At 37.6% G+C, this 20,436-nt stretch overlaps 1 protein-coding gene across 7 annotated transcripts in view; it reads left to right on the forward strand.

The window, feature by feature from the left end:
- Nucleotides 1–20,436, forward strand: part of LOC135103633 (methanethiol oxidase-like) — a 36,486-nt gene that overhangs the window by 1,535 nt on the left and 14,515 nt on the right. For 6 of the 7 annotated variants that reach the window (XM_064010179.1, XM_064010176.1, XM_064010178.1 and 3 more), the window contains 7 exons: nucleotides 13,985–14,130; nucleotides 14,825–15,007; nucleotides 15,308–15,467; nucleotides 16,121–16,255; nucleotides 16,402–16,567; nucleotides 18,677–18,771; nucleotides 18,938–19,125. In XM_064010179.1, coding sequence (XP_063866249.1) covers nucleotides 13,985–14,130; nucleotides 14,825–15,007; nucleotides 15,308–15,467; nucleotides 16,121–16,255; nucleotides 16,402–16,567; nucleotides 18,677–18,771; nucleotides 18,938–19,125 — 1,073 coding nt within the window. Of the gene's footprint in view, nucleotides 1–6,245; nucleotides 6,402–13,984; nucleotides 14,131–14,824; nucleotides 15,008–15,307; nucleotides 15,468–16,120; nucleotides 16,256–16,401; nucleotides 16,568–18,676; nucleotides 18,772–18,937; nucleotides 19,126–20,436 lie in introns of those variants that run through there. The other variant, XM_064010177.1, reaches the window with a different exon arrangement.

The raw sequence follows: 20,436 nt of genomic DNA on the forward strand, positions 1-20,436 counted from the left end.
AGGACTGGCAGGTGTGTGGCGACTTAAGGTAGAGGAATAGGACAAGATGTAACCTTTTTCAGTAGAACAACTTTTTATTAATTCCGTGAGCATATAATACATAGAGCAAAGCCATATCACAGTTCTGTCATAGAGCAAAACCATATCACAGTTCTGTCATAGAGCAAAACCTTATCACAGTTCTATCATGGTTCTCTTTTTAGTAATATATCTCGTAGCAATTTCCCTGTACCACCACACACATGGATAGATAATTCATTGACCACAAGTACTGATATAAAATTACAAAACAAATATGATGTATAAAGCACAAAATACGTATATATAAAGCGCAAACTAAAATGTACATAACAAAACCGCAGTCCACAAAACATAAAACCCAGCACTAGACAAGATAATAGCTTAGCAAGACAGTTATCAAAAGCACAATCCATTGATACACAAACTTATAATGAATATATGAACATTAAAACTATAACTCGCACCCAGAAAAAGCAAGTTACTAAAAACTCAAACACACAAACACGACAAACAAGCGCAGTTGCAAATACCACCTTAAGCGGCCTCTTCGCCCATCTATAAAGCACCAAACCTAACCTTATCTTCATAGCATACCACATTCCAGCCATTATTATTATTATTATTATTATTATTATTATTATTATTATTATTATTATTAATTATATCATTAGTAGTAGTAAGTAGTAGTAGTAGCAGCAGCAGTAATAGTAATACATATTTTTTTTCACAACCGAATCCATAAGTAATTGAACCACTTTAATAATTAACCTCCAGTGTTATAAACAATTGCAACCATGATTACAACCCTGGCTACCTAGTTTAACAACTAAAACAGGATGACTAATAATATTACTAGATATATTTAATAAGAAACCATCTTTGTGCATTACACCTTTTTGCTCGCCTCGTTATAGTTAACTGATTGTGTTATTATCTATCTATCTATCTATCTATCTATCTATCTGTATATATATATATATATATATATATATATATATATATATATATATATATATATATATATATATATATATATTATTTTATTTTATTTTATTTATTTTTTTTTTTCGGACAGTGCCACCAAGGGTGAGAGACAATCTCTCATTAGTGCCATTGTACACTTAGGTCGCTGTTGGTTTGCTACAGTTGATTTTTTTTTTTTTTTAATATTGACACTGGTTTATTACATCATCAGCGAGGGACAATTTCTTCATTTTGAACACGGTGCTCAGCTGTAACATATTATCTGCCCCGTGTGTGTGTGTGTGTGTGTGTGAGTGGATGTGTATGCGTGCGCAGGTATTAGTTTATAAACATAGTTATTGAAGAGCATGCCATTAATAAACTTTACGATCTCACTCACATTTCGCTGCTTTGTATAGTTTGTCATATTATAAATCTTTATTACTTGTGCTTATTGAACTTTTTTATTTGATTATTATTTAGGGGCATCGGCCAAAGGCAATAAAACCGCAATATAAAAAAAAAAAAAAAAAGCCCACTGAGGTGCTGGTCCCCTAACATAATCGAAAGCGGTAATAAAAAAAATTAGAAGTGTCTTTGAATCTCCTTCTTGAAAGACTTCAGGTCGTAGGAAGGTGGAAATACAGGAGGCAGAGAGCACCAGAGTTTACCAAAGAAAGCGATGAATAATTCTGAATACTGGTTAACTCTTGCATTGAAGAGGTGGACAGAATAGGGGTGAGAGAAAGAAGAAAGTCTTTTATAGCGAGGCCGCGGGAGGAGGGGAGACATGCATTTTAGCAAGATCAGAAGAGCAGTTGCCGAGAAAATAGCAGTAGAAGATAGCAAAAGATGCATCACTGTGGCGATGAGAAAGAGGCTGAAGACAGTCAATTAGAGGAGAGGAGTTGATAAGACGAAAAGCTTTTGATTCCATCCAGTTTAAAAGAGCGGTATGAGTGGAACCCTTCCTCCCCACCCATACATCTGAAGCATACTATATACATGGACGGATAAGGCCCCTGTATCAAATTAACAGCAGGGATCGGGTAGGGGGGGGGATGAGAAAAAAAAAATGGCGGAGACGACTCAGAATGCCTAACTTCATAGAAGCTGTTTTAGCTAGAGATGAGATGTGAAGTTCCAGTTTAGATTATAAGTATAGAACAGACCGAGGATGTTCAGTGTAAAAGAGGAGGACAGATGAGTGTCAATGAAGAAGAGGGAATAGTTGTCTAGATGGCCGTGTCAAGTTCATAGATGGTGGAATTGAGTTTTTGAGGCATTGAACAAAACTTAGTTTACTCTGCCACAATCAGAAATTTTAGAGAGATTCGAAGTCGGGCATTCTGTGGTTTCCCTGCGTGAACTGTTTACTCCTTGAAGGGTTGGATGTCAACATAAAGACATTGAAAAGTGCAGGGTAGTATCATCAGTGAATGAGTGGATAGGACAAGAAGTTTGGTTTAGATCATTCATGAATAATAGGAACAGAATGGATGATAGGGCATAACCCTGAGGAACACCACTGTTAATAGATTTAGGAGGACAGTGGCCGTCTACCACAGCAGCAATAGAACGGTCAGGAAGGAAATTTGAGATGAAGTTACAGAGAGAAGGACAGAAGCCGTAGGAGGGTAGTTTGGAAATCAAAGCTTTATGCCAGACTCTATCAAAAGCTTTTGATATGTCCAAGGCAACAGCAAAAGTTTCACCAAAATCTCTAAAAGAGGATGACCAAGACTCAGTAAGGAAAGCCAGAAGATCACCAGTAGAGCGGCCTTGATGGAACCCATACTGGCGATCAGATAAAAGGTTGTGAAGTGATAGATGTTTAAGAATCTTCCTGTTGAGGATAGATTCAAAAACTTTAGATAGGCAGGAAGGAAATTCAAGCAATAGGACGGTAGTTTGAGGGATTAGAACGGTCACCCTTTTTAGGTACAGGCTGAATGTAGTCAAACTTCCAGCAAGAAGGAAAGGTAGATGTTGACAGACAGAGCTGAAAGAGTTTGACTAGGCAAGGTGCAAGCAAAGAGGCACAGATTTGGAGAACAATAGGAGGGACCCCATCAGGTCCATAAGCCTTCCAAGGCCTTGGTTTAGGCCAACAAGGGCATGGAAAACATCATTGCAAAGAATTTTAATAGGTAGCATGAAGTAGTCAGAGGGTGGAGGAGAGGGAGGAACAAGCCCAGAATCGTCCAAGGTAGAGTTTTTAGCAAAGGTCTGAGCGAAGAGTTCAGCTTTAGAAATAGATGTGATAGCAGTGGTGCCATCTGGTTGAAATAGAGGAGGGAAGGAAGAAGAAGCAAAGTTATTGGAGATATTTTTGGCTAGATGCCAGAAGTCACGAGGGAAGTTAGATCTTGAAAGGTTTTGACACTTTCTGTTAATGAAGGAGTTTTTGGCTAGTTGGAGAACAGACTTGGCATGGTTCCGGGAAAAAATATAAACTGCATGGGATTCTGGTGATGGAAGGCTTAAGTACCTTTTGTGGGCCACCTCTCTATCATGTATAGCACGAGAACAAGCTGTGTTAAACCAAGGGTTGGAAGGTTTAGGTTGAGAAAAAGAGTGAGGAATGTATGCCTCCATGTCAGACACTATCACCTCTGTTATGCGCTCAGCATACAAAGATGGGTCTCTGACACGGAAGCAGTAGTCATTCCAAGGAAATTCAGCAAAATACCTCCTCAGGTCCCTCCAACTAGCAGAGGCAAAACGCCACCTTCGCTTAGGGGGATCCTGAGGAGGGATTGGAGTGATAGGACAAGATACAGATATGAGATTGTGATCAGAGGAGCCCAATGGAGAAGAAAGGGTGACAGCATAAGCAGAAGGATTAGGGGTCAGGAAAAGGTCAAGAATGTTGGGCGTATCTCCAAGACGGTCAGGAATACGAGTAGGGTGTTGCACCAATTGATCTAGGTCATGCAGCATAGCAAAATTGAAGGCTAGTTCACCAGGATGGTCAGTGAAGGGAGAGGAAAGCCAAAGCTGGTGGTGAACATTGAAGTCTTCAAGAATGGAGATCTCTGCAAAAGGGAAGAGGGTCAGAATGTGCTCCACTTTGGAAGTTAAGTAGTCAAAGAATTTCTTATAGTCAGAGGAGTTAGGTGAGAGGTATACAACATAGATAAATTTAGTTTGAGAGTGACTCTAGTCGTAGCCAGATGGTGGAAAACTCGGAAGATTCAAGAGCGTGGGCACAAGAGCAGGTTCAGTCATTGCGCACATAAAATGCAACATCCAGCTTTGGATCGAAAATGAGGATAGAGAAAGTAAGAGGGAATAGAAAAGGGGTTACTGTCAGTTGCCTCAGAGACCTGAGTTTCAGTGAGAAAAAGATGAGGTTTAGAAGAGGAGAGGTGGTGTTCTACAGGTTGAAAATTAGATCTTAGACCGCAATTGTTGCAGAAGTTAATGATAAAAAAGTTGAGGGGTGTGTCAAGACACTTAGGGTCGTCGACAGAAAGGCAGTCCGACCTGGGGACATTTATGGTCCCCTCCCCAGATGGGGACTCCGAGGCTGGTGTAGGAGTCGCCATGATAATTTTGAAATTTTTGAGTGAAGGGTGTGTGTGTTATTAGGTGTTTGTAGTTTTGTGTGGAGGAAGAGAGTTGTCTTTAGAGGGCAGGATGTGACTGCCCCCTTGTGTTGTGAGACATAAAGGGAAACGTTCAGCGAGGCCACAGCTGGGTTTAATGATAAGTTCACAGCACCCCCTGAACAGTGCTATAGACCTCACTGGGAGTTATTATCGTTTCAGCAGGTGTTTATTGCCTCCTCCTATTCCTCCTTCCTATTTGAAGGGAAAAAAAGAACATGTCATTCCAAATCTAATTTGACACAAAGTTTAGCATTAAAAAGTCTATTCTGATTCAGTCATCATTCCAGAGATTATCCATCAATAAAAATGTTCTCTCCACAAATCAATTGCTCATTTGAAATGCCAGCATTTTTAAGACAGTCGTGAGTAAATCACGTGCCTTGCAGCATTATAATAATGTTGTCCACTTATGATATAATGTGCGATGCTCACAGTTTTGCATTGATGCTTATGGAGTGAGAATTTCCTCAGTCCGTTTATCTTCCTCAATTGACGCATGCAGAAATATGATATCACAAGCGAAATCTTGATATCTTACGCACCTGGGACTTACTACATCAGTATTTTAACTCTCTTTCCTACAGTTAGATGAGCAGCAACGACATCTAGCGGTTTAGTTCCGAAAACTCCCCATTGTAGTAAATTTTGGCTTATATAGCTTCAATGAAGAAACCAAACTTTTATGAAGAAAGCAACTTTTATGTTTAACAGTGTGGTAGACTTGTTACTTTAGCAGTGGTCACCTTATGTGAGTCTGGTGTGAATTTCAAAGAAAAGGTCTCGCTGGAGGACTCTGTAAGGTCTTGTCATGACGCGACTGCACCATTGTCAAAGTATCAAATTCCTAGAAACTTCTTATTTTCAGCAAGTCAGTATGTTATATGTAACGTACTAGCTGTACAAAGAGAGAGAGAGAGAGAGAGAGAGAGAGAGAGAGAGAGAGAGAGAGAGAGAGATAAACGATCGGATAGTTAATGCAGCAAATTTAATCCTTATATGCAGAGTGCTGGCACTATCTCTAGGCACAGGGAATTTCTCTCTCTCTCTCTCTCTCTCTCTCTCTCTCTCTCTCTCTCTCTCTCTCTCTCTCTCTCTCTCTCTCATGATTGATGTTTTATTAAAGTATACAAAATTGCTACCAAATTTAAAGCCGAGCTTCAAGATGGCTGTTACCTAGATCCTTATCTTCTACATTATCAAATGCGTAGTTATGATTCAAGGTCACCGTTAATCATCTTGAGATTCAAGTAGGCTGTTTATGTTATAACGTAGTGTTGTGCCAGGTTCAAGAAAACTTACGAAAAAGCTACGCACTGTGCCTGTGCCATCTCTGAATGATGCTATACGAGGTAACCATAGAAACAAAATAGATAATTGCCAATAGTAAATAAAAAAGAATAAATAAATAAATAAAGGCCGTACTTTATTGCCACAAAGAAGGAACCTTAGTAACGGAGACCTTGGGGAAATAAATATTAACCAAGGTAAAGGAGTAGCTTATTCGGTTTGACGTCGTTGATTGCGGCCCAACTCACACACAAACACACGCACACCGATAAGTCTGAGTAGAATTCTTGAGTCTCTCTCTCTCTCTCTCTCTCTCTCTCTCTCTCTCTCTCTCTCTCTCCAATAACTGATAATCCTTCTGAGGTGACCGGGCATGACCACACTGTTTACTTCTTAAGAGTTAATATTGTTATGTTGTAATGTAACGAGTGAAATTAAAACTAATTACGTGTGGTGTAACAACGGCCAGTGTATTTGTTCGGCGATTGTTGATTCTGATTACTTTGAACATGGCAGGTAGGTAAGATAAGCATAATTGATAGAATCTATTGGTATGAGGTTCGTGATGAGACATGTGGGTGGCCTGTTCTGATGGGGCATACGAGAATGACTCGAAGAAACAGTTTCCGACACCGTTGTCTATTGGGTATCCGCGTGATAACGCTCATTAGCGTTATCGTCGTAAGCCTTAAAAAAAAAAAAAATAAATAAATAAAAAAAGATAAATAAAATAGTATATATATATATATATATATATATATATATATATATATATATATATATATATATATATATATATATATATATATATATATATATATATATATATATATATATATATATATATATATATATATATATATATATATATATATATATATATATATATTGCCAATGTCCATTTCATTTTTTCTCCTAAAAGATAAGAAAGGTAGGGAAGTGTAGCATTCATTTTTTTTTTTTTCTATGAGGGAGAGATGGATGAAAACAACTCGCTAACAATATCCAAATTACAATATTTATGAAAATGTTGACAATGATGATGATTTAATGAAAGTGAAAATTTGAGTGAAAATGGCTCACAATATTAAAATTACATTTCCATGGAAATTTTAATAATGGTAAATCTTACTTTGATACTGATATGCAAGGGAATATTGAAACAAAAAAGTGAAATGTTGGTTGAATACAAATAATTTGTGTTGCCTTTTTAATAAAAATAATTAAATAAATAAATAAATAAAATAAAATAATAGAAATAAAGTTTAATTATGATTAAATTGCACCCACAGAATCAAGTAATAGTGAAACAAACATAGGTACAGTGTTCATCATCACACAAAAGCAGCATTTTAAAAACTACTTATGGTGATGTTACTTGAGGACAATCGTGTTGAGTTTTCCATCACTAATCTATTGTCATTATAATGGGCTGGTCATACCAGTGTCCCTGTTACTAATTGTCCATGGTTTTTAAATCTTAGTGGAATCCTTCACCCTACTTGGGTCATTAAGGTTGGCTGAGAAATTATCGAAGTGGCTGTGCAGTCCACTTTGATGCTTATTTTACAAGTAATTTGATGGAAATGGTACATTGTTTACTGGATCAGAGTGCTCTATGATTCCCAAGAAAATTCCTCATAACCAGAGAGAAAACAGGCCATTCATTTCCATCACCACTGTTCATTAAGTTAAGGTGATGCGGATCTTTCATGTGTTCCTTTGTTTGCAGCCTGCTTTCAGTTTCCCAATGCTCAGTGCTGGAATTTTTTTTGTAGTCAGGGTAGTCTTTGTTCAAAACCCTCACCATCTTTCACAAAACCTTGTTTGATGTGTAATGATGGTCAAAATATCTTATCTACATGTATCACTCAAGGATTCTGTGATTACAAGTATCTTGTGCAAGTATGTTTTTGTCTATCATTATACCAAGATACAAGTTATCTTGTGCAAGTGTGTTTTTGCCTATCGTTATACCAAGAGGTATTCAGATCACATTGCCCAACTTGTAAAAATAAAAATGAATAAATAATTGAAATGAAGAAAACTCATGAAAGCTTCATTTGATATGTGCAGTATCTAAGAAAAAAAGAAGCTCCCATAGTAAATCTGTGTAACAGGAGTTTCTGCAGATATTGCTAGAGGTGAAAGTACGGGTTATAAGTTGAGAATATTCTACTCAATATGCACATAGGCATATTGAGGTGTTGTTTAGGCATAGTTTGAAATTCGTGTGGCCTGGTGACAGGTACTTCAAGTTATGTAATACAATCTAAATATTTTCGTTGTCATTGTCTAGGTGGGAAACTTTGTGTGATTGACTATCAAGTGGCTGATTTGCTGCTTGCCTTGCTCTTTCCTACTCGCTGCCCAGGCAGACAATACATGGTGTCATGCAGCCTACTGTTTTATTTTTTGTTTTATTATATCCATACCAACATTATGCAACACTTAGCAGTAAACCACCTTTCCATTGTTATCTCTTGTCTTTTCATGGGATAAGAACATAAGAAATAAGGGAAGCTGCATGAAGCGACCAGTCTTACACGTGGCAGTCCCTGTATGAAATATAGCTATCTGTTTCCACCTATCATCCCCATCCATAAACTCGTCTAGTCTTCTCTTAAAGCTCCCTAATGTCTTATCACTAACAACATGATTACTGAGTCCGTTCCAGTCATCTGCCTCTCTATTTGAGAACCAATTTCTTCCTATCTCTTTCTTAAACCAAAATTTTTCAAGCTTGAACCCATTATTTCTTGTTCTATCCTGGTTGCTGATCCTAAGAATTTTGCTTGCATCCCCCTTGTTATAACCCTTATACCCCTTAAAGACTTCTATCAGGTCCCCTCTTAACCTACATCTCTCTAAAGAATGTAAATTTAACAGCTTCACTCTAGCCTCGTAAGGAATACTCTTCATCCTCTGTATCCTTTTTAGTCATTCTCCTTTGTACCAATTCTAATAGACCTATATCTTTCCTGTAATGTGGGGACCAGAACTGCACAGCGTAGTCTAGATGAGATCTGACCAGTGCCAAGTGTAGCTTTAATATTACTTCGGGCCTTCTACTTTTAACACTCCTAAAAATTAATCATAATACCCTATTTGCCTTGTTTCTGGCCTCTACGCATTGTTTTCCTAGATGGAATTCAGAGCTAATTATAACTCCTAAATCTTTCTCATACCCTGTACCTACCAGAGTTCCATTGTTTTATTGAGTACCTACTGTGTGGGTCCCTCTACCTACGCTAAATACTTTGCATTTGTTGATATTAAACTGCATTTGCCATCTGTCTATCCATTCATTCATCCTATCTAAATCTGCCTGCAAGGTGATAGCATTCAATTCTGACCTAATTAATCTACTTATCTTTGTGTCATCCACAAATTAACTAACATCACTACTAATTTCACTATCCAAGTCATTGATATATATTAAAAACAATAATGGCCCTAATAGTGATCCCTGTGGCACCCCACTAATTACATGACCCCATTTGGATTTAGAGCCGTTTATTACAACTCTTTGTCGCAAGTCGCTTAGCCATGACCTTATCCAGCCTAACACCCTCCCATCTATCCCGTGTGCTCTAACTTTTCTTAGGAGTCTCTGATGGGGTACCTTGTCAAATGCTTTACTAAAGTCCAGATATAAGATGTCATATCTATCACCATTGTCTACTGCCTCGTACACTCTACTGTAAAAACTTAACAAGTTCATCAGGCAAGACTTCCCCTTCATGAAGCCATGCTGTGACTGATTTATCAAGTTATGCTTGTCTAAATGCTCCCTAATGTTCCTCGCTATTATTGACTCCAATATTTTACCAACAACTGAAGTTAAGCTGACAGGTCTATAATTAGACACTAAATTTTATCTCCTTTCTTAAAGATGGGTACTACATTAGCCTGCCTCCATATTTCTGGTACTTTACCTGACTCAAGTGATTTCCTAAAGACAGAAACTAATGGTTCACTAATAACCTCTTTGCATTCCTTAAGTACTCTGGGATATATTTCATCTGATCCTGGTGCCTTGAACTTTTTTAGCCTATCTATCTCCTGTTCCACTATCTCCTTAGTTATGGAAATATCTGTCAGCTTCTCATTCTCATCTGCTCTAAACATCTGTTCATTATTTGGCATATCCTGCATGTTTTCCTTGGTGAAGACAGTTAAAAAATACTCATTCAGAATTTTACTAATCTCCTCCCCAGAACTAACCAGCTCCCCATATGCTGCCTTTAATGGACCTATAGTGTCCTTATTCTTTGTCCTGTATACAGTAAAATCCCTCTTATCCGGCATCAACGGGACCGCCGACATACCAGATACCTGAATATTGCCGGATACTTGAATAGAAGTGAAATTATGTCCACAATCACCACCCTACACTCACGCATCTTACCATAACAAAGATCAGCTGATCTGATCAGCTGCTTAAGTGTAAGCACAACATGCTTCCTCTTTTCTGCAACTTTAGGCATGATGAAGGCGTCAGGCGATAAACAGTGCACATGCGGGACTGAGTCACTGAGTAAACACAGTGCAGTGGGCCGCGGGTGGCGCGAAGCAGTGTGCTCTGGTGGCGAGGGGACAAAGTATGCCTCGCGTGGGAATTTTAATTGATTTTATGTGTACACATTGATTTTTTATTGATTTTAAGGCTCGGGGAAAAAATGTGCCGGATACTTGAAGCTGCCGGATACTCGAATGCCGGATGAGAGGGATTTTACTGTACCTGATAAAATCCCTTGGGGTCCAATTTCACCTGGCTGGCTACCTTTAATTCATAATTGCCCTTAGCTTTCCTTGTTAACCTCCTGACTGTTCAAACTAATTCATTATATTGTGGCCTTAAAACTTCTTCACCTGCCCTTAATCTCTTATATATACTTCTCTTCTGCCCTGTATAATGTTTTAACCTAGCAGTCATCCATTTAGGGTAATTTTTCTGTGATCTTATTGGTCTATGTGGGATGTTTGCTAACTGACCTGTATGCATTTAATCTATGAAATATTTATACAACTCATCTACAGTTACTTCACCTAATTCCCTCATCATGGCCCCTTCCATCCTCTGCACTCCCTCATCTACTCCCCTTGACCTCACCTCTCCCATTTCAGCATGACCTGATCCTCCAACATACTCACATCTTTCTCCCCGTCTCTCTCTCTCTCTCTCTCCTCCGCCCCTTCTGGACACATCTTCCCTCCTCTTGTCCTACGCCCTCACACTGCACCTCACCTCTCTCATCCTGCCTTATCTCTCTCAACTCTGTCCTGGACCTGACCTTACCCTGCATCTGTTGCCAGTCAACTCCTTGGAGATACCTTTTTAATTCCTCAAAATCTGCTCTCCTGAAGTCAGGTATTTTACTAGTGTTTTTGCCTCTAAAAGTTTTTTCCCATTTTAATTTGTACCTAAATTCCCAATGGTCACTGTTACCTAGCTGTCCTCCAACCTCTCCCTGCGTAAATGCTTCCTCTCTGTTAGTAAGAATTAAATCTAGAATATTGTTCCCCCTTGTGGGTTCTATGACTACCTGTTTAAAAAAAATTTTTCTGAATTACCTTAAGAAATTCCCCTGTTTTCTTGTTACCCACCATCAGACTCCAGTCGATATTCCTAATATTAAAATCTCCTATCACACATACCTGACCGTATCTTCCTGCTCTATTTAATTCCTGCCACAGTGAGGTGTTAATTTCCTTTGTACTGTTTGGTGGTCTGTACATCACTCCCAGTACTACTGACTGTGATCCTTCCTTAATATCTACCCCATATCGACTCTATTTTGCTATCTGTTTTAATTCTGCTGTTAATACAACATTGTAATGTGTCCTTAACTTATAATGCGATGCCTCCTCCTCTTCTGCTTTACTTATCTTTATAGAACAGTGTATAACCATCTATATTAACCTCTGGATTAAATACTTTCCCTGACATATCTAACCAAGTTTCTGTTAATGATATCAAAGTTCTCTACACACGCTATTCCTCTAAGCAAGTCTGTTTTATTCAAAATGCTTTTACAATTTGCGTAGTAAACACTTAAGCTATTTCTCACCTTCCATGAGCTAGTTACCTTTCTAGATTTAACTAATTTGTCCTTCTTTTTGACCTCACAACCCCTTCTTCCCTCCTGACTAATGAAAAAAGTGCTGGAGTGCAGTTACCTCCCGCTTGAGAGTTCCGGACAAAAACTTAACACCCTGGTGTGATAAATGCACTCCATCCCGGGCGTACAAGGTGTCCCTATCATAGAAGAGGTCACCTTGTACGCCCAGGATGGAGTGCATTTATCATGCCAGGGTGTTTGGGTTTTGGCCGGAATTCTCGAGGGGGAGGTAACTGCACTCCAGCGCTTTTTTTGGTTGCTTGGACTTGCTTAGACTTGGTTTAGACTTGCTTAGAGGAATAGCGTGTAAAAAGAACTTTGATATCATTGCTTTAAAAGAAACGTGGTTAGATATGTCAGGAAAAGTATTTAATCCAGAGGATTAATTTAATCCAGGGATACTGTAAAGCTCCAAAACTTTTAGAAATCGTGACTGAATATTTCACCCGGCCCTGCTGTTGTACTTATATCTGTCATCAGGCCACACTTGAATCTCACACCACAGCCAAACAAAGCCTCAAAATGCTTATGTGCATAGAATATTTTCTACTTAGATTAACCTGTACTTTCATTTCTAGCAATATCTGCAGAAACTTGTGTTATACCCTGTATACTAAGTGTTTAAGCATGGCCTCCTTAGGGCCCATTCTTCTGCAACATCAGTCACAGTACTCCTCTTTCTGTTTAATATGTCAACTATTTGTTGCTTCAAGATTAATCTGAGTGTATCCATTTGCTTAGTAAAGCAAACTGACTGTCTTCAGCCTCTCTCTCATTGCCGCAATGTTGCATATCTAGCTGTCTTCTACTGCTATTTTCATGCTAACTGCTCTTCTGATCTTGCTAACTGCATGCCTCCCCTTCTCCCACAGCCTCGCTGCACAAGACTTTCTTCTTCCTCTCATCCCTATTCTGTCCACCTCTCTAACACAAGAGTTAACCAGTATTCTCAATCATTCATCCCTTTCTCTGGTAAACTCTGGAACTCCCTGCCTGCTTCTGTATTTCCACCTTCCTATGACTTGAATTCCTTCAAGAGGGAGGTTTCAAGACACTTATTCATCAATTTTTGACCACTGCTTTGACCCTTTTATGGGACTGGCATTTCAGTGGGCATTTTTTTTATTGGATTTTTGTTGCCCTTGGCCAGTGTCCTTCCTACATAAATAAAAAAAAAAAAAATGTAAAATATTATGAATATTTATTTTTTCTTTGAGGATAATACCAATGATTTTAGTGTAGTGTATACCAAGGCACTTGACAACACTGTTTTCCAATGATGTCAGGGTCATACAGTGACTGGCCACAGCTGCACACCACAGGTCAGTTGAAAACAGATGACTAGATCACTTCCTCTGTTCACTATCTACAATGAAAATTTCCACCTGCCATGCATCCTTTTGTGCTTCACATTTGTGAGAATGGACTTATTTACAATAAAAAATAAATATATTTCTTAGAAGATATAGCCAATAGAGGGCCTTTAATAAAGGTGATGGTATTCTCAGATCATCCTAGGTGGGGAGCAAGTTGATTTGGGAGAGCAGTAGAAAGCCATATCCCCAAAGGGGCCACCCCTAAAGATTCTGCATAGGAGCTGAAAGTCACATTCATATTTGGTGGTGTTAGTACCCTAGAATTTGAAATCTGAGGCATCAGATAAAAAACTTTGATTTCTTTCCCAGTGGGGCAGTCCTCCTTCCCAAGCTGATCACTCCAGGGAAGCCAATGGAAAATCGGAACTAATGGTGTATAGTGCATCTAACTTCTGTAGGGATAAATATCATGCATCCACTAGATAATATTTAATTTTTCAGTAGCATGTGTCTAGGTAATTTCAATGGATGGACTAAAATAGATCTGACTATTTGGCTGCAACAAATGTGTCAATTGTTTTCCATTTTCTAATCCATCTTAACTTTAATGAGACTGATAGGCATAATCTATTTGATATAGATTTTTCTTTTCTTTTAGGACCAGGTTATGCAAGCCCTCTCATAGCCATGAAGGAGGGTCCAAGGGAGAAGATTGTATGGCTGCCGTGTATAAGAACAGGCTCTGGAAAGCCTGATTATCTGGCAACAGTTGATGTTGATCCACAATCACAAACCTACTGCAAGGTTAGTTATCAATGTTCAGACATTCCACATTGGAGTAATGAGTGGTAGGGCAATTTATGTTGTATTGATGAATTGTGAGATTTCTAGTTAATGAGCAGAAGAGTAAGTGTATGGGATAAGAAGGACTGTTAAGGTGGTGAATAAGGAGCATTGTTAGAGCAAAAAAACAGGAGTGTTGGAAAACAAAAAATTAATAGTTGCAGGAGCAAATCTAAATGTACATCACCTACCATGGTCATATCTTTGAGGAATTTTAAGAAAATTTTTGTCTGAACAGGTAAAAGGAACTTTCGGACACTAAATACACTGGGAAGGAAGACCTGTATTTCAGTGTGATGTTTCATCAACTTGAAGCATATTACAGAGAGGAGAAATCTGTAACTGTTTGCGTGAGAGTATTTAATAGTTGTACTAAGTACAAAGGCCTTATATTATCATATGCATATTTCATATGTAATGGCTTATTTGCCTGAATCATTCAGTCTAGTATCAATAATTCATTGAATAAATTCTTTTTGACCAATAATGTTGTTTTTGGAGAGAGATCAGCCGCAAACAAACATCAAGACAGTACCATACTCGTATATATGAAAATTGAAGAAAAATCTTATTGTAAAAGAAATAGAACGCTCTTTAAGTATGCTAGAGGCAGGTGTTTTGTTACAGTACAGTTAACATAGTAAATATTGCACAGGTGGTTCACCGGTTGTATCTTCCTTATTTGGATGATGAGATTCATCACACTGGCTGGAATACCTGTTCATCGTGTTATGATGATCCCACTAAGGTCCGCAATAGACTTGTCATGCCTGCACTGGGCTCCTCAAGGGTATACATCATTGACATCTCTTCTGAACGGAATCCCAAACTCTTCAAGGTTTGTACGTTTGTTTTTGACAGCAGTTTGTCTTGACCCAACACAACTAAATTCTTTGTGCTAAGAATTCAATTTATGATTGCATTTATTAAGAATAATTTAGAATGTTGTGTTGATGTGTGTGCTAACTGTAACTATAACCCATTTAAAACTATAGGTGTTTTGTTGCCACATGGGTTTATCTACATTAACACTGAACTCAATCTGGAAAAACTCATAAGGGATTGCACTTGCACCTGCAGGTGCTAATTGATAAAAATTTAGAATTGTAATAAAACATGTCTTGCTTCTTTTGAACAGATAATAGAACCTGAGATTTTAACATCTAATGGAGTTAGCCATCCCCATACCACCCACTGCCTTCCTAATGGTCAAGTAATGTTATCTACACTGGGAGATGCACAAGGCAAAGCCAAAGGGTCCTTCATCACCTTTGACTCATATACCTTTGAGCACACAGGTTTGTTTATGCTTTGTTATGTGGCAGTTGAATAATGTATGGTTTTAGTGTCTAAATGGTATTAAATAATTGTTTGTTTATTGACAAGAGTTACAAAAGACCTAAATATTATCTTCGAATTTGATTATCATTTGCTTCTGACATCCAAGGCACTGCCTTATATACCACATTGAGGGATTCATTCCATGTTCAGGGCACCTCTCATTGCTAAATATTTATACTGACCTGAGATAAATTTCCCAGTGCTTCTGTGATGCTTTAAAAGAAGGCATTACACTTGAATATATACTGCATACTTCAAATAAGCTAGTCAAGCTACATGATTCTATTATGTAATTGAATGTACTAAAGCATTTTATATTTACATGTATAATATTTATATTTATTGGACTAGACTGGAATAGGTCTTTTTAAGCTGTGAACTAATACTGGTTGATGATTAATAGAATATCATAGTTTTGCCTTGCTTTTGTACATATTTTCTGTTAGCTGTATGTCTGAACTTCTGTATTTTCTCTTTCCTTTGTGTTGATTTCTGTTTGAAAGGATAGATTCCTGTTTGAAAGAATACCCAAATAATTGTTTCAGGTCTGTTTGAAAGCATTACTTATGTTATGGTTTGAAGTTTTACTTCATTGTTGAATGATCTGCAGGTCCCTGGACTAGTATGGACTCAGAGTTTGGGTATGATTATTGGTACCAGCCAACACATGATGTCCTAATATCCAGTGAATGGGGCTGCCCTACTGCTTTTGGTAAAGGCTTTGACCCTAAAGACATCACAGCTAGTAAGTTTTGCTGTACATATGTATTTTCAGCATGAAATATTTTAAGACTGTATAGGAAATATGAGGGAGTTGATATATTCTTGAGTTTCCATTATCATGGAGAATTTCTTGCAAATATCACATCCTAAATTTGTGTTGCATTTCAGGAAAGTATGGCACTCATATCAATGTATACTCTTGGTCTGAGCGGCGGCTGCTCCAGCGCATTGACCTTGGTTTGGAGGGTGTTATGCCACTGGAAATCCGTTTTTTGCACAATCCTCTTGCCACAGAGGGTTTTGTTGGCTGTGCTTTGTATGCCAATATTTTCAGGTGGTAAAAGTTTTTTTTTGTTTTATGCAAGAAAGCAATATTGCTGATCTTTAGAGGGTTCTGTGTGGACATTTTCTCCTTAAAACACTATCAGTCTTTCTAAATTAACTTTTTATGTGATTGACCAGCTGACTAATTCTTATGATATATGTGACAGTCTCACACACGTTTCAGAGCACTCCAGAAAACCCTCAATAATAAATGGGTGTAAATAATTATAGTACAGCTTATTTTTCTACAACTGATGATTTATCACTTTACATAGTCTAGAGAAATTTATGTGGTAGAGGTTGAAATTTGTGTGCCTGGTTTACCAGCTCACTGAGCAAGACTGCAGATGTCTGTTTGTTCCATATAGTCACTTCAGTTGATAGAGGGCCTCATCACAATTAGCTCTTACCTTTTGAATCCATGAATCATATAATTACTGAAATGCAAAACATTAATTTACATCCAAAATATTATATGTAGTGTTAGTGCTGGTTTAAGATGAAATTATAAATACTCACTTAACAAATCTTGTCTGATCACAGTAATGGCAAAATTATTATTATTATTATTATTATTATTATTATTATTATTATTATTATTATTATTATTATTATTATTACAGGTTGACCATTGATACTCCAGCATTCTTCAATCCAGAACCTTATTTAATCTGGCTTATTTTCAGCTGGCTGTATTCTCTGTCTTTAAAACATACTGCATATTTTTAACTGGCTATATTCTCTGTCTTAAACATGCTGTTGCTATGTGATTATTTTACTATGCATGTAGCAGCAAATGATGCTACAATCATAATAGTACAGTAATGCTTTTGTGTGCACTATATTGAGAAGAGGACATCAAGACATTTACCAGGAATTTTTATACATCTTATGTATGATCAACATCTGTGCAGATTTATACTGACAGATTATTATTGCTCAGTTGTCTGTGAAATATGATAGAATAGAAATGGAGCAAGGAAATAAGCAATGAGTGTGTAAGTGTAAAAGTCCCACCATGGAATTTTATAATAGATTTTACATATATCAACATGTTTATGAAGATGTACTGACAAATTATTGTTCTCTGCGTATGGAATACATTAGGATAGAAATGGAGCAAGTAAATTCAGGAGCAGTTTTGACAATGGTTGTGCTCTCACACTGCATCATCACTCAACCAGTCCATTCAGGAAACCCACATTGTGTGCATGTGCATGTATGCACATGAATGTGTGTATAATTAACACTGAGCAGAACTTTCTCTCTCTCTCTCTCTCTCTCTCTCTCTCTCTCTCTCTCTCTCTCTCTCTCTCTCTCTCTCTCTCTCTCTCTCTCTCTCTCTCTCTCTCTCTCTCTCTCTCTCTCTCCTTATTTCAAACTAGCTATGACTTAAGAAAGAAGAGGAAGTGGAGATTGTGGCACAAAATGGAAACATACGCAGTAACAAAAACAGAAAAGTGGAAGTCTTGCAAAAGCTGGACCATGGTGTTTCTGTTCATCACCTAGCTTTGTGAAGCTTATGGCATAGCATCATCAGCTGTGTATGATATAAAGTGGTGGGATGAGCTAAAGCAATTCTTTTCAGACAATGCTTCAAAAAACAGGTGTGCATATGAAATATGGTGAAAGAAGGAAAAAAATGTAGATCATGATCGAGCAATGATACAGTGGTTTTGACAGTGAAAGAGGTGTGAACACAACTAGCACAGTGATGATGGAACAAATAAATTTGTTTCATAGAGAGTTTGGTTTAGAACATCACTAAGTATACTGAGATTCCTGAAGTGCTATGGCATTTCAATGTGTAAAAGGGTTGTGGAGGAAAACGATTGGCAAACAAGGAATGAGCAGCAGAATGTGTCCAAGAGTTTGTCAGGGTTGTTTTCTGTTTCATGCTATTTGTATTTAACATACATGTTGTATAGTGGCTGTTTGATTTAATTTGAAAACATTCTTTGGTACAATAGCCACGCTTAACTTAGTTAACCTGGGAAATTGGCTAATTTGGGATGGCTCTAGAACCAAGGATGCTGAAGTATTGATTGTCAGCCTGTATTATTATCCTTATTATAATTATTAATTAATTTTTTCATTTTATTTCCAATGGTGCCTGCAGATTTTTCAGAAAGCCTGATGGGACTTATGAAGCACATAAGGTTATCAGTGTACCTCCTAAGAAGGTAGAGGGGTGGGCCCTGCCAGAGATGCCTGGTAAGATGTTAATTGATATTGATTGTGTTACTTGAAATGTGTAGGACAGTGGCATTTGCCTGTATTTGTGTATTTGTGATTCAGATCAACATGCTTATGAAATGGTGCCAAATTATTAGTTTAAATTTCTTGATTAGCTTTTCTTATAAGTTTTCTTCTTCTTCAGGTATTATTACAGACATTATCATATCACTGGATGACCGGTTTTTGTACTTCAGCAACTGGGCTCATGGAGATATTCGCCAGTATGATATTACTGACCCAGAACACCCAAAGTTAACAGGACAAATTTTCCTTGGAGGATCTATTGTAAAAGGTGGTCGGGTAAAAGTAATTCATGATGTTGAATTAAAAGTAAGTACTTAAGTTGCATTTTTCTATAATTTCAAGATGTATGAATTAAACTTGATTTAACAATGGTTTGCAAGATGAATGTAGAAAGAATCATTGAAATACTCGTATATAGGCATCTTGATCATACTACTATGGGAAAATTTTTTTAAAATTTTGTTCACATAAAACTCACACTCTTGTTACTTCCTGAGATGTGAGGCTATGCAATGTTCTTTCATTTCAGTAAACAAGACAGCTTCTTCTTTTAACTTTATTTTATCTTTTAAAAATATGTTTTTCTTTGAAATGCAGAAAGATTGGCAAAAGCTAGCCTTGTTTTTATTTACTAGCTCTTTAAATGTCCTCAACTGTCACTTGATAGGCTGAAGTTCACACCTTTTCAGGTATGAGTGCAAAGGTTTTCTCAAATTAGTAAGAGGGTGGGGTGTGTGGTGTGTGACTAGTATAATTTTCACAGATTGGGTTCTCTTTAGGAGGGTATAACTGGTGATCATGAGTCCAGCATGTGACTCTCATGATCATGATAGGTTTTACATGTCGACTTGTACATACAACCTGTTATTGAGATTGGACATTGAAGAGGACTAGGATGAGAAACAGACAGACAGACAGACAGACAGACAGACAGATAGTCAGACAGACAGACAGACAGACAGACAGACAGATAGTTAGACAGACAGACAAAAAAAAAGAGCTTCTTCCACAGAAAGATAGCAGGAATATACTATTAAAATGGTGATAGAGGTGAAGAATGTACATCAAATAAAGAAAACTAGATAAGTATAGATAATGAGAGAGGACCACATGAGTGTAGGTCATGCCTTATGTACTGCAAGTAGGTAAGTAGGCACATATACAGAAAAAATACTTAATATTTAGGGCCAAAGAGAAAGTGCACCTTTGAAGTACATAAGACAAAAAGAAGAAAGATGTGGCAAAATAAATAATTGGAGTGACACAAGAAAATGACAAATAAAAGAAATAGAATTACACAAACTGGGTAAATATGTACTAGACTGGCCCTTCAAGGTTAGATTTAGTATACAGGCAAAGGCAGATGAAATTTTAACAAAAGTATATAAATTGGTCAAAATGAGGGCTTGAAACACAATTACAGTAAAAGGGATATGAATAAAGAGGAAAGAGCACATACACATAGTGTGTGTGCAAACACACGTGTGCACGCACGCACACACACACACACACACACACACACACACACACACACACACACACACACACACACACACACACACACACACACACACACACACACACACACACACACACACACATACACACGAGGCTTGC

Source organism: Scylla paramamosain, chromosome 9, assembly GCF_035594125.1.
Source record: "Scylla paramamosain isolate STU-SP2022 chromosome 9, ASM3559412v1, whole genome shotgun sequence".
Taxonomy (NCBI): Eukaryota; Metazoa; Arthropoda; class Malacostraca; order Decapoda; family Portunidae; genus Scylla; species Scylla paramamosain.